Source organism: Sinocyclocheilus grahami, unplaced genomic scaffold, assembly GCF_001515645.1.
Source record: "Sinocyclocheilus grahami isolate Dianchi unplaced genomic scaffold, SAMN03320097.WGS_v1.1 scaffold1.1, whole genome shotgun sequence".
Taxonomy (NCBI): domain Eukaryota; kingdom Metazoa; phylum Chordata; class Actinopteri; order Cypriniformes; family Cyprinidae; genus Sinocyclocheilus; species Sinocyclocheilus grahami.
The window spans coordinates 904959-920916 of NW_015505180.1; the positions used below are offsets into that span (position 1 = coordinate 904959).

Here is a 15958-nt window from a genome sequence, read left to right on the forward strand (position 1 = left end):
AACAAACAAAAAAAACTGAAATTATGCAACGCCAAGAGAACGAGCATAAAAATGTGGCACATCATGAGTGCCAACACGACTTCACATTAGAAAAGAAAGGATAAATAGGTAAATAGGAGAAGAATAAATTACTTTAAATAAATAAATAATAACCGTTAAAACCCTTCATATTGTATAAAAGTAAAGGCACACATTTTTTTTATTATAAACTGTGGTTCATTTTTATTTTGTTTGCATAATTTAAACGGTTGCATTTCCACATGAGGGCACTACTTCACCACTGTATGTAGGCCTGTTTATCAGTCTGTTAAAATATAAGCACATAAAAATATAGATATTATTAGTAGCCTATACAGATGTCAGTCCTGATAAATGTAGTCATTTCTTCTAGGAAAAAAACATTTACTTGTATGGAAATATATATGCATACATTCTGATTAATAATATTAGGCTACGTCTGTGCAACATGGAGGCAGCATTTTCCTTTTAAACATACAGTATATATATATATATACATATATATGTTTAAAAATAAAAATGCTGCCTCCATGTTGTATGTGTATGTAAGCCACAAAAACTAAGAAGAAATCCAAGAAAATCCCATGATAACTGCAAATACAAATTCTAAATCTTAAAAATAAAGGTTCCTTCATAGCGATGCCTTAGAAAAGCCATTTTGGGTTTCCAAAAGAACCTTTCAGTAAATAATTCTTAAAATAACTTTCCCTAGTGTAAAGAATATTTTAGTACAATGGAGGTTCCATGTTAAAGGTTCTTTGTGGAATCATCAATGCCAATGAAGAAGCTTTATTTTTAAGAGTATGCTGAACTAATACATTGCACAAAATAAAGTTGCTAACATACTGGTGGCGAATTTTCTGAAATAGACAAGAACATGCCCAGGAACAACCTTATAGGCAAACACTGAAGATTTTATCATCTCCTTGGGATAATATAATTTTTTTACCTTCTGTAAAATGTGTCAGCCACTGATTTCCAAACGTATGTTCCACTTAAACTTTTTACTGACAATGAAACGCGGAAGGTGTCTGAATCTGGGAAGCTGTGATTGCTCTGTAATGCCAAAAGTGCACTTAGGATGTTACTGGCATTCAGACAAGATGGAAGTCGGCCATACATGTTCTTCCTTAAGTGCCCTTAAGTGTTCGAAACACTGCCAACAGTGATTTTACCTATCAGATGTGTAGATGAAGCATGAAAAATGCAGCTATGATCACTTTTAAATGAACATGCCATGATTTCATTTATCAAAGATAAGGCTTTCATGTGTGATAGATATGATAAATACTTGGAGGAGCTGATTAATAACATAACCTAAACCAGTAGTTTATCTGTCTGTATGAGAGCACAGCACATAAAACGGAGAGTGAACAGTCATCGACCCACAGACACTTTACAGTGGGTCCAGCCACACTTAAAATGAATATCATTGTCTTAGATGACAAAATATGAAACTATTAAAGCATTTATTTTGAAAGGTATCATTTAAGAAGTGTGCTAGTTTTTAAAGACGCTATTTTGTTATCTAATGCGATGACACACTAAAATGAGTGACTTTCAGGAACAAACTAAGGCTTTGAGGTCTCCAGATTTCTATCAGTAGGCCTACATTCTGTTATGCAACTAGACATGTTTCACATATTTGTTTATTCCATGAAACCATGAAGAATATTTATCAAATTATTTGATTCAAATTTTTCAATAAAATTAAATTCACAACATAAAATTCTTGAAAATGCCATGTTTCTATGAAACGCTCAGGTTCAACGCTGCTATTATCTCAACCATTTGTTTACTTGCTCATTTTTGCCTGGAATGGAACAGAATTTTATCTTGATGGGTATGGGTGGGTCGCTATAATCTCTGTACTGTTGCCTCCCCCCGCTGCACTCTAGACGCTATTTTGTTATCTAATGCGATGACACACTAAAATGAGTGACTTTCAGGAACAAACTAAGGCTTTGAGGTCTCCAGATTTCTATCAGTAGGCCTACATTCTGTTATGCAACTAGACATGTTTCACATATTTGTTTATTCCATGAAACCATGAAGAATATTTATCAAATTATTTGATTCAAATTTTTCAATAAAATTAAATTCACAACATAAAATTCTTGAAAATGCCATGTTTCTATGAAACGCTCAGGTTCAACGCTGCTATTATCTCAACCATTTGTTTACTTGCTCATTTTTGCCTGGAATGGAACAGAATTTTATCTTGATGGGTATGAGTGGGTCGCTATAATCTCTGTACTGTTGCCTCCCCCCGCTGCGCTCTGCTCAGGGCCCGGAGAAGAATGGAGTCGCACAAGGTCTCCTGAAAGTAAACTTTGTGTCCTGAAGGAGACTTGGCAGGGATGACAGAATTGGATAGGACAGCTCCAGTAACTCACTGTCCTTTCAACAAACACACTTACATAACCAGCTTACATGACTAGTTTACCCAAGTTATTTAGAAATCAAAATGAGCCTCGACCTCAACAGAGACAACAGTTTCTCCACCAATGGCATTCAATGAAGTCTCAGCTCAAATCTACAGGCTTCCTCTCTTTATGCTGTTACACTCCGCTACATTCCCAGCATACCTGAGCTGGGTTAAACCCACCATAATGCTGCTGGAATGGCCGGGCGAGAGCCACTGTTCCTTATCTCAGCACACATACCTGTAGTCTGGATGTGTGGTTGTGGCAGTACGCTCCAGTTGTGACTGGGTCTGAATGGCTGTGGGCTATCTGTGCAATCTCTGCACTCGCTTCCCGGCAGTGTGCTAGTTTGAAACGCAGCTGCTGCCAATACTTACCTTTAAACCTGAGTGCCATAAGTTGATGGTGTCTGTAAATAAAACCAGGTCTGTTAAGATTTCAAGCCACTTCTGTGATACAGCAAGTCAAAAGGAAGATACATTGTAGAACTACGTTGTCTAACTACATTAGAAACAATTCAGGTCATTCAATTGGGGCAATACTTACTTTTAACTGCTAGTGGGTCATAAAAAAATGGGCCATAGATTTAAATACTGTCTGTTCATGAGCAGCAGGGGAAAAAAATTAATGAAAAAATTTTTTTAAATTAATTTTTATATTTTAATATTATATTTAAAATACGTGTAATTTTTTATGTTATGTCTTTTTTATTATATATATATATATATAAATAATCTACATAAAATGTTATATCTATGTTTTTAAGAGCTTTCCAAAAAAATTTTTTTTAAATACATATATATATATATATTTTTATCATTTTAATGATTTTCTTTAATGAATTCCATTATATATACATATACATGTACAGTATATACACACACACACACACATATATGTACATAAAAATGGTATATCAATTCGTAAAAGGAAAGAGAAAAACTTTCCATGTTTTTTGTTGTTGTTGTTGATGTGAGTTTGTTATTTAATCAAATTCTATGATATACTGTAATATAACGAAATATTGAGCTTTCCAAAATTTTTTTTTAAAAATACATATATATATATATTTTTTTATCATTTTAATGATTTTCTTTAATGAATTCCATTATATATACATATACATATACATGTACAGTATATACACACACACACACATATATGTACATAAAAATGGTATATCAATTCGTAAAAGGAAAGAGAAAAACTTTCCATGTTTTTTGTTGTTGTTGTTGATGTGAGTTTGTTATTTAATCAAATTCTATGATATACTGTAATATAACGAAATATTAGAAACATTTATGTTGCTTGCAAAAATGTATAATTATCAAATAAATACAAAATTACATCAGGGAACACTGCTAATTTTAGCTGGCCGTGTCAACAAGCCAAGCCTTGCCCTCTTGAGGTCTTACCTGCTTTTAGCTATAGTTTAGTAGATGAACAACCACCTAAACCAGTTTGAAACTGTTACTAATTCTAAATAAACAGTTTCAACCAGCTAGAAACCGTGTTAAGCCAGCTTCCATGTGAACTTTGAAGTATGTTAGCATCATTACTCTATAAATTTAACAGCACTATACAGTGACAGAATCTGTAATCTCACTGTGTATTCCCCACCACGCTCTCCATCTTCTTATTGTCATGTGAGCACGCAGAAAGTGCGTATTCTTGTCTCCACTTTGCGTACCATACATATGCGCTAATGTGATAATGTGTCTTAAACAAATCAACCTCCCACTGAACTTAAAATATATCAGCTTCTCATGCCGCCAATACAACATACATGAATGTGGCCCACATGTATAAATACATTAAATGTGGGTCAATAAAAGTTTACAACAAAGTCCAATCTTTTTGATGTGGAGGCCAAAATCTGTTGCCCCATTCATACAGACAGAATGGGATGCATTTAAAAACACAGTGCAAAGATGAACACTATAACATCAGTATCACAACACACTGAACTCAAGCACTGGGTCCTCGGGCAGAAATGAATCAAAGAATCACTTTCGCCTGTGCTAATCAAATCCATATGCTAGGCCTTTATTCTGCTGGCCTCATCAAAGAGATTCCAGCCTGCTGCTGCTGCAAGGCAATCTTTTGGCTCAACTATGAATTAGCTTTCAGCTATTATGGTTTATGATGTGCATGGCACTTTCTTTCCATCTCCTTCTCAGGCAACATGTTGTTTTTGTAAGAACAGACGCAAGGTGCAGCGACGGTGGAATTGAAAACACAATTTCACGTCTCTCTTTACATGAACAATCCAGAAGTTCATGAATTCCCACGTCCAAATCACCCCACACTGAATTCCAGCGGATGTGCTGTTAATTAATGGCTAATCAGACCTAGCTTTCATTAGCATGGCTTGTGTACACACATTAATGAGAGACTGATTACATGTATGTGATTAATAATAAGTGTTACAAATACACATCAATAGCTTGTTTATATAATATAAGAATATATATATGAAATAAATACATAAAAATTTAAATAAATATAAATAAAAAATACTTTTTCATAATACTGAGTACTCCTTTAATTTACTGATACTGATAACTATATTAGGTTATACTAATTATAACTAAGTGATATACAACAAATATAATTAAGTGCATGCTAGAAATAGAAGTATACTGTAGAGAATACTGTATGGCACAGGAATGAACCCAATCTTGAAGAAGATGGAGATTGTGATATCAAATACTGTAAGTAAACACACCAAAGACAATAACTATAATGATAGTGATATCATTTTAAAAAATCTATCTAAATATAAACGAATAGCAGTGTCCAAATCACAGCTATAATGATATTGACACAGAGAAACAACATCACTGGAATCACTTTAACAGCATTTATTTTAATTTAATGAATAATAAAAACATCGTCAGCCAGTCAGAATCCATCTGGATTTAAAGAGTTTTATCGTTCTTGTTGTGAACGGACCTTTAAGATTTAAGACTTTGATGATTCATTTAGAAGCACTGAGAGGGAAATGTGAGAATCACTTTTATATCAGCACACCTGCTCTGCCAATGCATCGTCCTCTATGGAGGTAAATGACACTACTTCCATCTGTGATGGGTACACGGTCTGTTGCGTATAGGTAATTTTGCGTGCCGGCCCAGGCTGTGCTTTGCTTTGGTCAGGTGTTGAGGATCTGCTGAAGATCCAGCGTTTGCCAAGAACACCTGAAGAGGGGTCACGTGCGAGTTCACATCTGTGGCTTGAACAGCAAATCTCCCATAACTGGTTGCTTGCTTTCCAGCAACACTTCTTTCTTTTGAGTTTTCTGCTGCTCATCCTTCCACATGTTTGCACATGTAAACACACACCACCCATCCTACTCCACCTGTGCCAAATGCTTTCAATGCCGCTTTACTGAGTGAATGATGATGGCGTGGTAAACAATATTATTTATAATGTCTCGTGGCCGAATTTTAATAGAGCCTAAGGTGGGAGGATAAGTCTAAGGTATGACGGCACGTTTCTCTTCTTTTTATTTTTTTAACAGTACAACAAAATAAGAACAAGAGTATTAAGATGACTAACTATGCAGCTCATTTTAATCCCCAGCTAAGACGTGAAAGCTGCGATTAAAAAACAAATCGAGGTGAGTTGATGCCACTCTTATCAAATGTGACCGTTATGCTTATCAGTCGTACTTGCATAGTCCTAACCTTATCCCTTACTACAAAAACTGAATACAGTGTTGTTATTAAATATTATTATATACAAAATCAGATGTTAAAAAAGCACCTCGACAAATAAATGTAGCAATTTATGTTTCAACTACAGCTGGCGATAGAGAGGCCAAAGTAGTGTCAATTTAAAGGTAAAGTGAGGTATTTCTGCACAGCTAGTGACAACTAACATAATTATGTAAATAAAGACTGTCAAACTAATTTCAAAAACTACCCTAGTCAACCTTTGTTTTGGATAAACAGGTTCCCTCATCCCAACTTGCACATTGACTGTCTTCATATGTTGGGCCAAAATGAACCACGCAAACAAATAGATTGCAGTTCCATTTGGCATTACTAGAGGCACTAAAATGGCATCTGCTGTATTCCAAACAGGATAAATTCGCCTCCAAAGGCCACTTCGGAGTGAGAACAATCAAGGCCGCCATATTGAAGAGTATTTTCAAACCAAAGTGCTCAAAACTGGCCACTTGAAATGGCCCTTTGGAAGTAAGGATTTTAAAACGTACAACTGATGAACACTACAAGTCTAACGCAAACTGTAACACTAAATTCTGATTGGTTGACATGCCCAACAAATCTGTTCTATTTGATGAAAATAATGGTAAGCTCGAAAACACATTTAGATATTAATTGGAAGAGAGTGCATGGTTCTTCTCCCAGAAGGGGGAGTTCGCAATATACTTAAAAGTGAAATTCCCAGCACGTTTAGCTGTTCGAGAGTGTTTATCCAGGAATCAATATGTGATGACAAGACCCTTATAAGCAAACACCTTGTGTTTCATATCTCCTTTTGAATCAATGCTGTACAAACAGCCATCTGCTCCTCTCCCCTATGTTGATAAAGGGGTTTCTCGTCTTCTGCAGGTATGCGAACTAGAGGGACCCAATCCACCTTCTGGCTCTCAAATATTACTCATCATAACTTGCTGTTGTTGGAAGCCGTCATGCTGAATGTTGGCCAGATGTCCAAAGGGTCAACAAAAGACATGGTAGCTTGCGTTGGGCATTGTCACTTGCCAAAATAATAAGAGTTTAGACCTTTTATTGCCAGTGTGAGGAGCCAGAAGCAACATCGATTGACCTTTAATACCATCAATTTACTGCTTTTAATAGTAATAGTAAAAAGTATTGCATAGTGCATACTGTGCAGTATGCAAGCATTCCATTAAACACATAAAGGGATAGTTCACCCAAAAATGAAAATTCTGTCATTAATTACTCAGCCTCATATTGTTCCAAACCTGTAAGACCATCGTCCATCTTCGAAACACAAATGAAGATATTTTTGATGCAATCCGAGAGCTTTCTGACCCTGCATAGACAGCAAGGGAACTACCACGTTCAAAGCACAGAAAGGTAGTAAGGACATCGTTAATAGTCCATATGACATCAGTGGTTCAACCATAATTTTATGAAGCTACGAGAATACTTTTTGCATGCAAAGAAAACAAAAATCACTGTCCGCCGCCATCCACGAGTGCCTTGCTGTCTATGCAGGGACAGAAAGCTCTTGGATTTTATAAAAAATATCTTCATTTGTGTTCCGAAGATGAATGAAGGTCTTACTGGTTTGGAACGACATGAGGCTGAGAAATTAATGACAGAATTATCATTTTTGGGTGAACTATCCCTTTAAGGACTCAGAAAGTAAACTGCAATTAGTGCAATATTGCTTTTAATGTGTATCTGTTCATTTGTAGAACAAATTAGAACCAGCTGTGTGATTCATCGTTCATTTTATTGGTGCTTTCCAAAACCTCAGTCTGTTCATCATTATCTCCTCACTGTAATGTCAACTTGCTGAAGCAATTCTGTTGCATAATATTAAAGATAATGCCATTCTGGTGAACATTTCAGAAAAACTATTCAATACAGCATATCTATTACTTATTTTCTGGTCAGGCCAGTTGTTTCCCAACTTTGAGTAATCAAATACCTTTTATATGTGAATTCCTAGAAAACGGAAAGATACTTGGTCATTAAAATGGTCACATTTTAATGCACAGATGTTTTTGTTTTACAGGAATTTGAAGATATTTCAAAATCCATAAACGTCATGACATGTCATTGCTCACATCATACATGTAGAAAGTGATTCAATAACATCAAACAGTGAGTGAGGAGTTTCATATACTGCACAAACAAATGGTAAGTGAAACACATGTAACATTTGATCTATGACTACATGGCAAGCTAACTAATAGTTCACAACCTCAGAGCTGACTTTGACTTGGCAGTCTAGCCAATCCTCAAGCTGAAATATCAGTGATGTCCTTAGTTGTTCTTTTAAATCTGACATTTAAACATCCGAAGAAGTGATTAAAGAAACATTTAAGACAAAAAGCAGAGATGTGCAACTATACGCAAGAAAATTAGGTTATTATATTTTGCATTAACAAAATTAAGCCTATTTTAAATGTTTTGCACCGTGACATTATTTTTGATGACAAATGAGCACATTTTGTCATTGCCACAATGTAAAAATCTCATTACCATAATGAGTCCAGATGTATTTTTTAGAGTGCAATTCTAAAATAGTACACACACACACACACATATATATATATATATATAGAGAGAGAGAGAGAGAGAGAGAGAGAGAGAGTTTTTTTTTCATTACGGTAATGAGAAATTATGAGGTAAATGACATGAGAATATTATTCCAATGCAAAATGGTTATAAAACAGGCTTCATTTTCTTGAAGCAAAGAAAATGTCTGTTTTCCTTTGACTTTAGGGTGAAATATGTCTATGTTCTTCATGAGATTCACCTGGTAATGACTGTGTGGCCAAGACAAGACACGGCATTAACAATAAGCGGTGAGGAACTATATAAACAAGTGTGGCGCATCTCATGCGTCAGTCCTGTAACAATTGTCCAAGTTCGTTTTTTAAACAGATTTCCGCCTTTTTCCGAAGACATTGTTGATGAGTTTGGCCATGGACTTTGAACCGCTAGGGCGACGGCGGCGCTCCTTTGCCTTGCCTCCCAGACTGGCATTGCGCACGATCTTGGAGAACATGAGCACCACCTCCTGGTAGTGCTCTGCAGCAGACAGCTCGTAAAACTGACAGCGGCACTCGGACGCCAACTTCTGGCCTTCCTCCCTGTCCACTTCCCGCATGTGGCACAAGTCTTGCTTATTGCCCACCAGGAAAATCACAGAGTCTGTGTCCCTGCTGTCACAAAGGAAAAAACATCACTGAAGATGCTTAATTTACAATAACTTATGTAAAAGTAGCAAAAAGAAAAGCCTGAAAGCATATAAATGACGAACAAACAAATACATGTCAATTGTGAATAGAATAAATCCTAACTGAAGACAGAAGGCCATTCAATATTCCACTTATTTCTGCTATAAAGTGAATTTCTCAAATGCATCTACTTAATCATTGAAAATTTCTAGGCTAGACTAAAAATAGATGTTTTTCAATGAATCTACAGTACGAGTCACCAGCTCATCCGCCCATCAGTACCACCCACATACTCAATTCAACAATCCTCCTCAATGTGACATGAGGCCGTGAGGCCAAGTATGGTGACCCATACTCGGAATTAGTGCTCTGCATTTAACCCATCCTTAGTGCACACACACAGCAGTGAACACCGTGAACACACACCCGGAGCAGTGGGCAGCCATTTATGCCGCGGCGCCCGGGGAGCACTTGGGAGTTCGGTGCCTTGCTCAAGGGCACCTCAGTCGTGGTATTGAAGGTGGAAGAGAGCGCTGTACATTCACTCCCCCCACCTACAATCCCTGCCGGTATGAGACTCGAACCCACAACCTTTGGGTTACGAGTCCGACTTTCTAACCATTAGGCCACGACTTCCCCAGTGAACCGAAGCTGGTGAATTATGGACACCCACATTAGAGCAACACTCATATATGGACAGAAATAGGCTCATCTTCTGCTGTCTGAGGGTGTTGTTGTGAACAGCATGTATTCAGAGTGACCGCTACCTTTTAGACCCTCCCAGGTGAAGCTCTCGGATCAGGTGAACTATGGCTTTGGCTGTGAGGAAGGAGGAACGATCGCTGATGTCGTAAATGACCACAAAGCCATCGGCCCAATGGATCTGCTCATTGAGTGTGGACTTCCCCTCGCATGGCTGCACAAAGAAATCAGACATACAGATATGTGTGATAGTCTTTAAAGGAATATTGCCCATACTTTAATCCACACGACTCCAGTCCATCAGTTAGCTGTGTGTTTGTCCAAATCCACCATCAAGGTGTTTAAACTTTAAACCTTTGCTTCTATCCAAATACCAGTCCATAATCTATAATAATGCTTAATAATCTCCTGTTGTCATGCAGCTTTTTGCTTCACAAGATATTAATTGATGGACTGGTGTCATGTGGATTATTGTGATGCTTTTATCAACTGTTTGGACTCTCATTCTGACGGCACCCATTCAGTGCAGAGGATCCATTGGTGAGCAAGTGATATAATGCTAAAATTCTCAAAATCTGTTGCGATGAAGAAATAAACTCATATACATATTGGATGGCCTGAGGGTGAGTAAACGTTCAGCAAATTTTCAATTTTGTGTGAATTATTCCTGTAAATCATCCAAACATTGGCTCCATTCACTTCTATTCTAAGTGTCTCACCATAACCTTGACTTCTGTTGTTTTTAAAGAAAAGCAGGGACAAGTCTAAATAATTTTTTTCCTGGAAATCTACATTTATGCCACAAATACTGTTGATTAAGCTTAGCTTTTATTGAACCATCAATATGATTAAATGGGATTGTGAGGAAAAACAGGATAATCAACCTGACCCCCAAGATGCACAGATGGTATCCAATCACATAATGGGCAACAGATTGATTAAACAATTGGATTTTATCCAAGAGGAAAACACAGTCATCCTCCTAGCCCATATTTACTGTATTTTGACCACATTAATAATATATACAAAGCTCAGGGAGGAAAAAGTATTTTTAAATACACACTTCATCTTTTATTAACTCACTCCTGTGTGGTAATATGAGGTTTATTTATATCAAATAATAATACAAGCGTTCAGGCCTAATATAGTCTTACAGGGCAGATGGGATAGCGTGCAGGGCTGATTGGTGCATTATATATTGCTGGCTGTGTCTGGAGCTTGTGGAGAGATTAAATAAGGCAGTGAGACCCACAACTCTATAATACTAATTTACATACATTTAATACAAGTAAGACTTCTGGATACGCTCTAATAGTTAGAAGGTTAACCCTTTTTGCAAGGTCTCTGGAAAATGTCTAAACTAGTCAAGTCTATGAAATGGGCTGCTTACAGTAAATTCCATATTCATATACAATACATTTCTCTGTGCTTGCAAAGAAATTCAGCCTACATTCACAAACAGGCAAAGGTTATGTAATCTTAAAGAAAGATCACTGGAATATGCACAATAGTCATGCTCACTTTAGCATACTAAACCATATGGTGCTTTATCAAGGTACTGCCTTGATTATAACAGAAGTATAATTACATTTGCATGTCTACATACCTGAGAACAGGGGTCATACAGTTCAAGATTATGCTGTCTTCCATCTATAGACATGCGCTTTCTGTAAATGCACTCTGTAAAGGCAAGAACAGATCACATCAGACACAAAAGATTCCTGCACATACAGTAAACTGCTGTGATTCACTGGCACGCTGTGTGTAGCCTACTTGGCACTGCTCCCATTGGTGCCATTGCTCTTACTGCTGGGTGGTCAATATCCAGACATAAGAACAGGCATTCAAACTTAAACAAAACACCACAAAAGTGGTATTTTCAGTGACCGATTTTGCAAACATTTGGTTCCACCCACCATATACCTCATCAGTCATGCACACTTCTCCAACCCTATAAATAGAATTTCTCTGATCAACAATAGTAAAATGCAGCAATATGAAAACAATAATACCTGATGATGATGCATATTCTCCAATAAATCTCCTAGTTAGAAATCGAACAATAAGTGCTGGAAACGTAGAGAAGAAAACAAAATAAGAAGCATATTATTTTTGTAATTTGCACCACACACACACACACACACACACATATATAGCTAGTATTGATAAAATACGCATTTTTATAGGCTTTTTAATAAATATAGTACAAAAAATGCATAAATAGAACTTTTTTATACATATATTTAGATATAATGCATTAAAATAGACATACCTGATTTCCCGACACCCTCGGATCCCAGAACTGCAACTTTTATTTTTATCCAAGAGGAAAACACAGTCATCCTCCTAGCCCATATTTACTGTATTTTGACCACATTAATAATATATACAAAGCTCAGGGAGGAAAAAGTATTTTTAAATACACACTTCATCTTTTATTAACTCACTCCTGTGTGGTAATATGAGGTTTATTTATATCAAATAATAATACAAGCGTTCAGGCCTAATATAGTCTTACAGGGCAGATGGGATAGCGTGCAGGGCTGATTGGTGCATTATATATTGCTGGCTGTGTCTGGAGCTTGTGGAGAGATTAAATAAGGCAGTGAGACCCACAACTCTATAATACTAATTTACATACATTTAATACAAGTAAGACTTCTGGATACGCTCTAATAGTTAGTAGGTTAACCCTTTTTGCAAGGTCTCTGGAAAATGTCTAAACTAGTCAAGTCTATGAAATGGGCTGCTTACAGTAAATTCCATATTCATATACAATACATTTCTCTGTGCTTGCAAAGAAATTCAGCCTACATTCACAAACAGGCAAAGGTTATGTAATCTTAAAGAAAGATCACTGGAATATGCACAATAGTCATGCTCACTTTAGCATACTAAACCATATGGTGCTTTATCAAGGTACTGCCTTGATTATAACAGAAGTATAATTACATTTGCATGTCTACATACCTGAGAACAGGGGTCATACAGTTCAAGATTATGCTGTCTTCCATCTATAGACATGCGCTTTCTGTAAATGCACTCTGTAAAGGCAAGAACAGATCACATCAGACACAAAAGATTCCTGCACATACAGTAAACTGCTGTGATTCACTGGCACGCTGTGTGTAGCCTACTTGGCACTGCTCCCATTGGTGCCATTGCTCTTACTGCTGGGTGGTCAATATCCAGACATAAGAACAGGCATTCAAACTTAAACAAAACACCACAAAAGTGGTATTTTCAGTGACCGATTTTGCAAACATTTGGTTCCACCCACCATATACCTCATCAGTCATGCACACTTCTCCAACCCTATAAATAGAATTTCTCTGATCAACAATAGTAAAATGCAGCAATATGAAAACAATAATACCTGATGATGATGCATATTCTCCAATAAATCTCCTGGTTAGAAATCGAACAATAAGTGCTGGAAACGTAGAGAAGAAAACAAAATAAGAAGCATATTCTTTTTGTAATTTGCACCACACACACACACACACACACATATATAGCTAGTATTGATAAAATACGCATTTTTATAGGCTTTTTAATAAATATAGTACAAAAAATGCATAAATAGAACTTTTTTATACATATATTTAGATATAATGCATTAAAATAGACATACCTGATTTCCCGACACCCTCGGATCCCAGAACTGCAACTTTTATGTCATTCATTATGATTCGCTGAAACGCTTCCAGTGCGCAAAGGAATGAAACTCGAACGCGTCTACTCTGTTCAACGCACGCGCCACATTTCAGTCACTGTGCGGAACGTTTTTAAAAACAGTGGAGACTGAAAGTAAGAACGGCCTGATGCATCCTCTGGTTGATCAGGTGCTCGACAGACTTGCACTGTACGCTCGCGCTGCCTCTCCCAGGCTGCTCTCAGCTCGCCCATTCTCAGGATTCTGACGCCACGGTGACGCGAGCCGCAGCTGGAGCCAAAACATCGCAGGATCTGAGTGCTTGTGGACGGCTGAAAGGGGCTGCGCTTTGTTGCCATGTTTTTTGTTGCCAATTTGCTATTGCATTTGATTCATGGTTGTACTCACACACTAACATTTTGTTCTTGTATGAAATATGCGACAACCATTATGGTATATTATAATGAAAAAATAAACTATAACATTAAAAAGGCTATATACACAACAACAAAATCACTTTTAAGTCATTTAAAAAGATCATTAAGTAATGATAAATGCAAACTCAACAATTTAGTTTGAGTTTCATATTTAAAGATGAGGCCTCATTTATGATAAGTTGGACGAGTCATTAATATTATAGTAAATACAGTGGGGCAAAAAAGTATTTAGTCAGCCACCAATTGTGCAAGTTCTCCCACTTAAAAAGATGAGAGAGGCCTGTAATTTTCATCATAGGTATACCTCAACTATGAGAGACAAAATGAGAAAAAAAATCCAGAAAATCACATTGTAGGATTTTTAAAGAATTTATTGGTAAATTCCTCGGTAAAATAAGTATTTGGTCACCTACAAACAAGCAAGATTTCTGGCTCTCACAGACCTGTAACTTCTTCTTTAAGAGGCTCCTCTGTCCTCCACTCGTTACCTGTATTAATGGCATCTGTTTGAACTTGTTATCAGTATAAAAGACACCTGTCCACAACCTCAAACAGTCACACTCCAAAAACTCCACCATGGCAAAGACCAAAGAGCTGTCAAAGGACACCAGAAACAAAATTGTAGACCTGCACCAGGCTGGAAAGACTGAATCTGCAATAGGTAAGCAGCTTGGTGTGAAGAAATCAACTGTGGGAGCAATTATTAGAAAATGGAAGACATACAAGACCACTGATAATCTCCCTCGATCTGGGGCTCCACGCAAGATCTCACCCCGTGGGGTCAAAATGATCACAAGAACTGTGAGCAAAAAATCCCAGAACCACACGGGGGGACCTAGTGAATGACCTGCAGAGAGCTGGGACCAAAGTAACAAAGGCTACCATCAGTAACACACTGCGCCGCCAGGGACTCAAATCCTGCAGTGCCAGACGTGTCCCCCTGCTTAAGCCAGTACATGTCCAGGCCCGTCTAAAGTTTGCTAGAGAGCATTTGGATGATCCAGAAGAGGAGTGGGAGAATGTCATATGGTCAGATGAAACCAAAATAGAACTTTTTGGTAAAAACTCAACTTGTCGTGTTTGGAGGAGAAAGAATGCTGAGTTGCATCCAAAGAACACCATACCTACTGTGAAGCATGGGGGTGGAAACATCATGCTTTGGGGCTGTTTTTCTGCAAAGGGACCAGAACGACTGATCCGTGTAAACGAAAGAATGAATGGGGCCATGTATCATGAGATTTTGAGTGAAAACCTCCTTCCATCAACAAGGGCATTGAAGATGAAACGTGGCTGGGTCTTTCAGCATGACAATGATCCCAAACACACCGCCCGGGCAACGAAGGAGTGACTTCGTAAGAAGCATTTCAAGGTCCTGGAGTGGCCTAGCCAGTCTCCAGATCTCAACCCCATAGAAAATCTTTGGAGGGAGTTGAAAATCCATGTTGCCCAGCGACAGCCCCAAAACATTACTGCTCTAGAGGAGATCTGCATGGAGGAATGGGCCAAAATAACAGCAACAGTGTGTGAAAACCTTGTGAAGACTTACAGAAAAAGTTTGACCTCTGTCATTGCCAACAAAGCGTATATAACAAAGTATTGAGATGAAATTGTTATTGACCAAATACTTATTTTCCACCATAATTCTTTAAAAATCCTACAATGTGATTTTCTGGAATTTATTTTCTCATTTTGTCTCTCATAGTTGAGGTATACATATGATGAAAATTACAGGCCTCTCTCATCTTTTTAAGTGGGAGAACTTGCACAATTGGTGGCTGACTAAATACTTTTTTTACCCACTGTATATATA

At 37.3% G+C, this 15958-nt stretch overlaps 1 protein-coding gene across 1 annotated transcript; it reads right to left on the reverse strand.

Annotated features, from left to right (window-relative positions):
- Positions 1 to 8933: 8933 nt before the first annotated feature.
- Positions 8934 to 13968, reverse strand: LOC107594299 (ras-related and estrogen-regulated growth inhibitor-like protein). The gene is made up of 5 exons (XM_016284333.1): positions 13691 to 13968; positions 13433 to 13489; positions 13027 to 13100; positions 10122 to 10270; positions 8934 to 9336 (listed from the first exon to the last, which is right to left on the reverse strand). The coding sequence occupies exons 1-5, from the start codon at positions 13740 to 13742 to the stop codon at positions 9051 to 9053; spliced, it is 618 nt and encodes a 205-aa protein (XP_016139819.1). The 5' UTR covers positions 13743 to 13968; the 3' UTR covers positions 8934 to 9050.
- Positions 13969 to 15958: the final 1990 nt, after the last annotated feature.